An 8,840-nucleotide genomic window follows, 5' to 3' on the forward strand; every position below is an offset into this window, starting at 1 on the left:
TGGAGCTTCCGTTCCCCTGCTCTGTCGCCTTTATCGACGGCAAAAGAGCTACAGAGTACATTACGGATACACAAGGTAGAAAGGTCATTAACGGATTTAATCCTCTTTCCAAAGCGGGAAACTTGTATACGATGAGCCCGATCTGCAGAGCGCTTTGCTGGATTCTAGAGATAAACCCTGTCTACTCAAGAGACTAGGTACAATGTGTTGGCTTGCCAGCCAGTCTCCAAGACCCTGGGAGCTCCAGCAAACGCAGGTGAAGATTGGAGATTGCAGTCATTTGTCCTGCAACCAGGTCGTGCCCTAACTTCTGATCCACGTTTATTCAGGTAACCCACAAGATAGGGTAATCCTCTGGCCTTATTCCTAGACGTTGCCTTTCTCACTTTCGAACCTACACTTCGTATGTCCCTTACGAATTACGACCATAGCAATAAGGATCGGTAGTGGGCGCTTCCTAAGCTGCTTGTTGGGCAGCGAAGACTCGGCGGACGGACGGACACAGCGGAGCACGGACAATTGTCCATGTATCGTCACGCCATCTGCCGGCTGGGTGACAACTCTGGAGAGTAGTTCTGTCTCGTTCTTCTGCAACTACTGCAACTTCTGATAGAGTCTTCTGCTCGAACAGTCCTACCATTTTTGGATTAAAAGCTCTAAGTTATGGGTGGAAAATCACCCCTGTAATCACCTGAACCAGGAAAGGCAGGTTGCATAAAGGGTATCCGCATCCCTGGGTCTTCAGTTAGAGGATATTCGAAATGTTGACAGACCAGTCCCGGCTAAATTCCTTGATGGCCAGTCATCACGGCTCTTCTTCAAGGAGATCAGTCCCGTGACCGGGAAGTAGCTCACGTCCATCACCCTACAACTGACAAGCTAAACAATTGCCAAGGGAGAATATGGACTCTTCTTCCATGAGATTGGTGAGAACCCCAGACTTCCTCTGATTTTTTGACTGGATGAGGTGCTAGAGTTCCTGAAAATCGGCCCGAGACGATGCTGGATTGCCTAGTGCCCGAGAGCACTACCTTCATGAGGACACACAACAAAATGTCGTGCCAGCAACAGCAAACGTGTGGTTGTTCATGACAACCGCTTTGGTGAAAATGGCCAGCAGTTTCAGTGCAACTGGCCCATGTCGAGCAGGAAAGTTGACTTGCAATGCAAGTACTTACTTCCCTCACTCGCAATCTTAGGGATTGTATACATGCATTCGCTTTACATCACTCTACGGCCTCTGTCATTCACAATTAGAGCTACTGGCCCGAGATTTCCATTTCATGCAAGACGGCCGGCGCCATAAACATGCATTTGTCCGCTCTTTGCTTCCCATCGTTACCACGTTCATGTATGTATGGAGAGAGGTCGCCAGCCCTTCATGGGCAATTGCATCTTCAAGGCCTCCCAATTCGCCACGTGCAAGCTGGCAGCCGCAACTTGCAGCATATTCACCGAGATTGAAGGCAAAAGAATTGCAACTCCGATGTCATAAGCAGAGAGTACAAAGAGCGTGTCGATCATTTTTCACGATTCCGACGCAAGCCGAAGTCCGTCCTGTTCCATTCTGCCGACCTGGCCTGTTCATCCAGCCTCTATCGTCCGTTTCCGGATAAAATCAGGCAGAAGTCTGTCCAACCCGTAGAGGATGTACAGAACAGAGGACAGATGCATGAAACAGGACAAGGTATTCTGCCTAGGGAGGTTTCTTGAGGTAACATGGTAGGAAAACCGCAATTTGAAGCATGCGACTTTGTGAGATCTGCGATCTATGGGAATTGTAGAGGGAAACGTCCATTTTGCAAGCACTACGTGGGCCCGCTAGTCATTTCACACATGATAATTGGCTTTAAGTGCACACTCACTGATATTGGAATGCTGAAATGCCGGCTTGGCTCCAGGGGTTTGGGCATGCAACCAACCAGAAGAGAAAACGACTGGTGAATTCACATTGCGAGATGAGAACCGCTCGATGAATTAGAAGGTTATGCGACTTATGCTTAATCTCTCAATTATTAAAGCCGATTTGTGCCGGTTAATTATCAGGACGATCACTCCGAAGCTTGAAACGACTCAAACGAGGTCTCGAACCTGGCCATCTCTTCTCTTGCATGATGCGGATGAAATCATGCTACCGGTAAAATCGTGAAGGACTTGGCAGCTTTGGTTTCCCCGCAAAAACCACGTTGCGCCTGACATTTATCCGGAACTGGAGGATGCCATCACGACGATCACGGCTCGGTCCGGGTGACTAGAGGATGGCTAACGACGGTGATTTGCTGCTATTGCACTTCTTCCCCAGATTCATCGCCAGCCCCGGGGTACTTGCAGGACGTGCCTCGGCAAAGCAGTCTTTAATTACGTTTTCTTAGGGAACGACGATCTGAAACGACTCTCCACTCACAGACGAGAGCAACTGAGCACCGGAGCACTGCATTTTCCGGCCTTTTCTTACACACGATGATATCCTGTCCAATTGGGATTATTCAACCGGTTGTTCACAGTCTCCAGTCACAGAGTAGTCAGAATGGAGATTCTGTTTTCGTCGGAGCTCCAAGCAACGACATCTTCGACAACATGGATATATAAAGGGCATGGAAGATCGCCCATCGATCTGTTGTTTATCCCCAGCAGACGATCATCCTTCATCGGCCCGACGTCTTGCAATCCTTGCAGTGATGGTCGGCTTTACCCCCGTTGCCCTTGCGGCCTTAGCCGCGACTGGGGCCCTGGCCTTCCCGGCAGGGAATGCCACGGAGCTCGAAAAGCGACAGACAACCCCCAACTCGGAGGGCTGGCACGATGGTTATTACTATTCCTGGTGGAGTGACGGTGGAGCGCAGGCCACGTACACCAACCTGGAAGGCGGCACCTACGAGATCAGCTGGGGAGATGGCGGTAACCTCGTCGGTGGAAAGGGCTGGAACCCCGGCCTGAACGCAAGGTACGTGTCCCCCAAGACAGATAACCGAATAGTAATCCGTCCGCGTTCATTTGAATCGTTGAAAGCTTTCCTCACCCCAACCAGCTAGCTAACCTGTACATGACAGAGCCATCCACTTTGAGGGTGTTTACCAGCCAAACGGCAACAGCTACCTTGCGGTCTACGGTTGGACCCGCAACCCGCTGGTCGAGTATTACATCGTCGAGAACTTTGGCACCTATGATCCTTCCTCCGGTGCTACCGATCTAGGAACTGTCGAGTGCGACGGTAGCATCTATCGACTCGGCAAGACCACTCGCGTCAACGCACCTAGCATCGACGGCACCCAAACCTTCGACCAATACTGGTCGGTCCGCCAGGACAAGCGCACCAGCGGTACCGTCCAGACGGGCTGCCACTTCGACGCCTGGGCTCGCGCTGGTTTGAATGTCAACGGTGACCACTACTACCAGATCGTTGCAACGGAGGGCTACTTCAGCAGCGGCTATGCTCGCATCACCGTTGCTGACGTGGGCTAAGACGTAACCTGGTGGTGATCTCGCGAGGCAACAGCCAAGAATGTCGTCAGATGTGCCGGTTGAAGGTATTCAATCAGCATATCTGTCTGCCCTTGCGAGTGATACTTTGGAGGACTGTGGAGAACTTTGTGCGAGCCTGGCCAGGATCAGTAGTTGCTTTGCGGTGTTTTGCTCCCTATTCTCGTGAAAAAATTGTTATTGCTTCGTTGTCTAGTGTACATAGCCGAGCAATTGAGGCCTCACGCTTGGGAAACATAATTTCTCTTCCATTACATCTAGATGTTTGGTTCCTTCGCAGTGCCATATATATGCCATCTCTTAGAAGGTCCGGAAAGTGTATCTGGGAATTGGAGAATCAAACGGAATTAGGAATGTAAGAAGGTAATAGGTACTCCATACACAGCCTATGCTCGGTACATGGAGCTGTTATTTGCCTCATCAGACAGCTACCAGAAACATCCTGCCTCCAAACATGCATATGAATAACCGGTATTACGTCGTACACGAGTAGATGTATGTGCTATCATACTCCGTATTCCGTTAGTCATTTCAGACTCCAATGAGAGGAAGGCTTTCTCATGGCCCAGAGGAGTGTCAAAGACCGTAGGATCCAAGAACTCTTACTATGGCTGCCCCATTGGGGGGGAGAAACTGGGAATCGACATGGAGTCCCTGTAACCGTTGTTCCATTGATAGTGCCAGTTGTACACAAATAAGCCCTCGACTCCTAACCTTGACGTTTGTCTGACGCCCTTTACTTAGTTTATGTACTCTCTCCGTGTAAGTGGACCTGTTAAGGCGTTTCCCATCAATAACTGCGCTTGATTGAAAGCTGACGTATAGTAGTCCATAGGAACGAAACTTCACTCCCACCAGATGAGACATAGATGATTGCACGGAGTAGAATCACGTCTCTTTCAGCTCCGTAGTCCATCCGGCAGTCTACCCTCCCTTCAAGTATCTTGGTGAGTCCGCCCTTTTACGGGTATCTACATTACGTATCATTCCGACCTCTTAGTTAGGTCTACGCTCTGTGCTCCACTTCCGTCTCGGGTCGGTAATGTACTCGTAGAGCCATAGACCTTTGACCCAGCCCCCAGGCTTCAGTACCTTGGCAAGACTAAGCGTAAACTAGGCGTCTATCTATCACGTGACCCACATTGGGTACTTAGATCTGGTTTTCGCTGTGCCCCTCTTTCCCTCCTTTCTTTCATCATCCTCGGTGCCCTGTATACAGCCTGCTCTAGATGGACGGTCTATAGACAGTTACCATGCCTAGATTTAAAGGTCCTACCAGGTATCACCATGGTTTTGCTATCCATCGTGACCCTTGCAATTTAACACACCCCTCACAGGTGCGATCGCGAGGTCGCAACTGCAGCAGTCAATCGTTGTCCAAGTGCCACAGTTCTTCGTTAAGTTCCAGGCTGCCTTCACCCTCTGGGTCTATCTCGGTCAAAAGTTCTTGAATATTGACAAGGCCCATCTGGTTCCTGAACCTTTCGAAACTCTGTCGTGGCAGCGCCTTTGTCAATCCATCCGCCATCATCTTGGAACTCTCCGTGTACTTGACCTCGATTCCCCCTCTGCTGTATACCTGCCGTAGCCAGTGGTTGTGTATATCCACATGGTGTAGGTTGGTCTTGAGGGTCAAATTGTCCTTAGTGACGAGGCCAATTGTCTGGCGATTGTCGCATTCAATACGAATTCGTTCCTTGTCGAGTTTCACCTTGAGTTCCTTGAGTAGACGACTGACGAACATAGACTCCTTCGCGGCTTGCGCCAAGGCCAGTAGTTCGGCTTCCGTGGTGGAGGTAGTAACCGTGTCCTGCTTGTTTGCCCTCCACCCGATCATGCCGCCAAACAGTTTCATTGCAAAAGCCTGGCTACTCTTTCGATCTAGGGTATTGTCCGCAAAGGATGCATCGCTGGCCACACGTAGATCATTGTCTCCACCGAACTGAAGCCCTAAATACTTTGTGTGCGCAAGGTAATTCAGGACTCGATCGGCAGCTTCAAGGTGTTCAGGTCCTGGGTTTGTCATAAATCGTGCAAGCCTGGAAACTGCGAACGCAACGTCGGGCCGAGTGTGTACCGCCACGTACATCAGGGAGCCAATCTTCCGCTGGTAACTCCGTATCTCCTCGGCACTGGCGTAATCCTCGTGAGGGAGTAGTTCCTGGCGTCCCATGGGAATCTTCTCGGGTTGCTTTACCGACGCAAGGCTCGCAATCTTATCGATATAGGAGGTTTGCGCGAGCCAAATCTTCCGTTGAGGTCGACTTCGTACAACCCGAATCCCAAGGAACCAGTTCAAGTTGTCTCCTCCCTGCAACTTGTACCTCTGCTTCAACTCGATCACTGCTCGGGGTGCCGTCGTTCTCCGCTCTTTCCGGTATGCAATCACGATGTCATCCACGTAGAAGAAAATGATAACACCATTCCGGATGAACGCGCATGGCTCATGAGGCACCCGCTCATATCCGATTTCAAGCAGAGTCTTGGTGAGTTCTTTCTGCCAGAGCAAAGGAGACCGTCGCAGCCCGTATAGTGCCTTTCGAAGACGGAAGATCGTGTCTTGTTCTTGATATCCCGGCGGCATGCGCATAAAAACCACTTCGTCGAGATGGGCGTTTACAAACGCGTTCACGGCATCGTACTGAATCAGCTCAAGGTCGAATCTCGCGGCAATTGCCATCAGCATCCGGAAGGATCGTCCAGCCAACGTTGCGGCATAGGTATCTTGGTCGGTCAGCCGCCCCTGTTGATCCCCCCCAACCACGAGCCTGGCCATGACTTTCTGCAGCCTGCCGTGCTTGTCAAACTTGTAAGCGTACACCTATCTGTGTCCAAGAATCTTCGCAAGCCGGATAGTGGGATCTTCACTCCCTTTCTTGTCACTAATTCAGACCTTCTCCCAGGTCCCGACATCGACGTGGCTTCTTAGATGGTCTTCCTCGCCTTTGAGGAACAGTTCTCCTAAGGGATGACTTGCCAGATCTTCATGTCTCTCTGGGGGTTCTGGCAATTCTCGTCGGTGGATGATTTCATTGTTCTTCCACCGTTGCATGGCCTCTTCTCGCGTGATATGGCCATGCATCCTCGCCTGTCCTCGTGGGCGGGCAGCAAATCGTCGGTCTGCTTGCCCCTTCCTCAAGCCTGTTCTTCGAACCACCGCAGCCCTCATACCTGCGTAGAAGGCCCCTCTCCATGCGTCCAACGTGTGCACATCTGTCCTCAACGGTTCAACGCTGGCGCGAAAAGCCCTGGTTCCGACAGGCCAAGATTTAGGGGATCCGGATTCCCCGCACCGACATTGCACACCTCCGTCCCCGGTTTTGGGAGTCTTCCACCCCATGGGTGTCGCGATTCACGCAGGATAACTCCCTCACGAAACTCCCGCACGTTTCCCCTGTACCTTCCGGTTTTCCCTCTCCTTGCCCAGGCAAGGCGGTCACTGCATGGTCAACAGTGACGGTGGACCCAAACATGGCAACCGCCATTAGGGCATCTGGCGGAGAGGCTGGTGGTGTGGGCAAATGCCCTTCATTCTCACCTTTTGCGACGGTTCTTTCTTGAATTCGACCGTCGTCCCATGCGAGCTCATCATCGGACGAAGACTCGTCGTCCGTCCAGTCATCCCCGTCGTCCAACGGCATTCCCATCTCCTGCTGCGGTCGCTGCACCTCCAGGACATTGCGGCCATTATGCATCTGAGCCCTATCTTGGAGATCCGCGATCTCGTCCAGGCTCAGTTCCTTTACATCGTCTCTGAGGGTCTCGAAGTTGCCGTCGAAGGTCGTCTCCTCGTCGAATATCACATCTCGCGCCGAGATGACCCTCTTCTTATGCGGGACCCAAATTCGATAGATATTTGACGATGCGTACCCTACAAGGTAACCGATCCAAGCCTTGGGGTCAAATCGCTTCAGGCGGTTCTCCTTCTTGTGCGCCGCTGGTGACATGACGTACGCCTTGCACCCGTATACCCGCAGATGCGCAACATCCGGTCGCTTTGCACTCCGCCCCAGGCGTTCGTGGAAAACTTCCCACGGGGTCTTCCAATCGAGTGCGTACCTCGGCGTCCGATTCAATAGGTATACCGCCGCCCTGCAAATCTCACGCCATAGAGTTTCCGGGAGGTTTGCACCGCTCCTCATGGCGTTGACTCGCTCCTTCACCACACCCCCCGAGCGTTCGGCGCCTCCGTCCTGAGCTTGAGCGTATGGCGCTGAAGGCTCCGTCTTGATTCCCAAGCCGTTCAGGAAGCTCTTCACTGCCTTTCGCTTCTGCTCGATTTCGTTGTCACATTCGATAACTTTGACTTTGACGCCATATTGTCTCTCCAGGAGGGTGATGATATCTTGCAGTGCGGTGATAATTGGGTCGGACGTGCGATCCTGCAGGTAGTAGTCCCAAGACATTCGGGAGACGCGGTCGGTGAGAAGGCACAGGTACGAATACCATTCCTTGTCCTTCTGGAAATCATGAAAATCGACCGCCAGTCTTTCTCCGGGACGGTAGTCAGACAGATCCCTTGGCGCACGTCTGACCTGCCGTTCCATCTTCGCCTGGGCGCACGCATCGCATTTCGTCGTCGGTGTACCTTTGATCTTGGCGCCGGTTACCCCTTCGACAAGATGCTCCAACGGGTCTGGTCCTGGATGTCCGAGGCGGAGATGCCAGATCCTTGCGTGTGCCTGGCTGGGGCGTCTTGCGGTCCAACTATTGTAATTGTGGCGGGCGGGGTACGCTGACAACTTCTTTGTATTTGGGGCCCTATCCCGCGGTACGTTCTCCAATACAAACTGATTGTATGCCCTGGTCAGGACTCCCACAACCCGTCCACTCCGTGTCTTCAGGACTGTCTGTCCTGACTCGGTCAGCCGTGTATCCCAGTGAATGCCACTGTCAATCAACCGAATGAGGGAGACCAAGTTGGTCGGCATTTCTCGACAGTACGCCACGTCACGTAGCCTCATTGTCTCTTCCTTGCCGGCCAGATTCTCAACCTTGACGTCCACGTCGCCGTATCCTCTGATAGGCAGGCGACCGTCTCCAGCAATGACATGATCCCCCTTTGAGGCTTCTCGGAAATTACTGAATCGCCTCCGGTCGTTGAAGATATGTGTGGTGGCACCAGAATCCAAAATGGCTGAATCCTTCAACGGGTACTTGTTGACCGCAAAGATCGCCACCGTGGTCGTCACCGTCGTCCTGGGGTCCCTTTCAAGGTCGGCTAGTCAATGCTGCCTCCCTCGCTTTCCATTCTTCTTGCGACCCTTCAGGCGGTTGACCTCCTCCCGCAGCTGCTTATTGGTCTTCAACCGCTCGTTTACAACCTGTCGCAGCTCCTCGTCGAACACGAAATCATCTGG

At 52.2% G+C, this 8,840-nt stretch overlaps 4 protein-coding genes across 4 annotated transcripts in view; 2 read left to right on the forward strand and 2 right to left on the reverse strand.

Moving 5' to 3' along the window:
• Positions 1-2,678: 2,678 nt before the first annotated feature.
• VTN49DRAFT_1536 (uncharacterized protein) lies at positions 2,679-3,462 on the forward strand (the record flags this gene model as incomplete). Its single annotated transcript, XM_069409161.1, has 2 exons — positions 2,679-2,944; positions 3,051-3,462. The coding sequence occupies 2 exons, from the start codon at positions 2,679-2,681 to the stop codon at positions 3,460-3,462; spliced, it is 678 nt and encodes a 225-aa protein (XP_069270575.1).
• Positions 3,463-3,512: 50 nt separating this feature from the next.
• VTN49DRAFT_1537 (uncharacterized protein) lies at positions 3,513-3,839 on the forward strand (the record flags this gene model as incomplete). Its single annotated transcript, XM_069409162.1, has 1 exon — positions 3,513-3,839. One exon carries the CDS (start codon positions 3,513-3,515, stop codon positions 3,837-3,839), a length of 327 nt encoding a protein of 108 aa, XP_069270576.1.
• Positions 3,840-4,846: 1,007 nt separating this feature from the next.
• VTN49DRAFT_1538 (uncharacterized protein) lies at positions 4,847-6,256 on the reverse strand (the record flags this gene model as incomplete). Its single annotated transcript, XM_069409163.1, has 1 exon — positions 4,847-6,256. The coding sequence occupies one exon, from the start codon at positions 6,254-6,256 to the stop codon at positions 4,847-4,849; it is 1,410 nt and encodes a 469-aa protein (XP_069270577.1).
• Positions 6,257-6,367: 111 nt separating this feature from the next.
• Positions 6,368-8,840, reverse strand: part of VTN49DRAFT_1539 (uncharacterized protein) — a gene marked incomplete at both ends in the record, with an annotated part of 8,240 nt that continues 5,767 nt past the window's right edge. The window contains 4 exons of the mRNA XM_069409164.1: positions 6,368-6,651; positions 6,705-6,808; positions 6,868-8,679; positions 8,725-8,804. Coding sequence (XP_069270578.1) covers positions 6,368-6,651; positions 6,705-6,808; positions 6,868-8,679; positions 8,725-8,804 — 2,280 coding nt within the window. The remainder of the gene's footprint in view (positions 6,652-6,704; positions 6,809-6,867; positions 8,680-8,724; positions 8,805-8,840) is intronic.

This window comes from Thermomyces lanuginosus (genome assembly GCF_041956635.1).
Source record: "Thermomyces lanuginosus strain ATCC 200065 unplaced genomic scaffold VTN49scaffold_22, whole genome shotgun sequence".
Lineage (NCBI taxonomy): Eukaryota > Fungi > Ascomycota > Eurotiomycetes > Eurotiales > Trichocomaceae > Thermomyces > Thermomyces lanuginosus.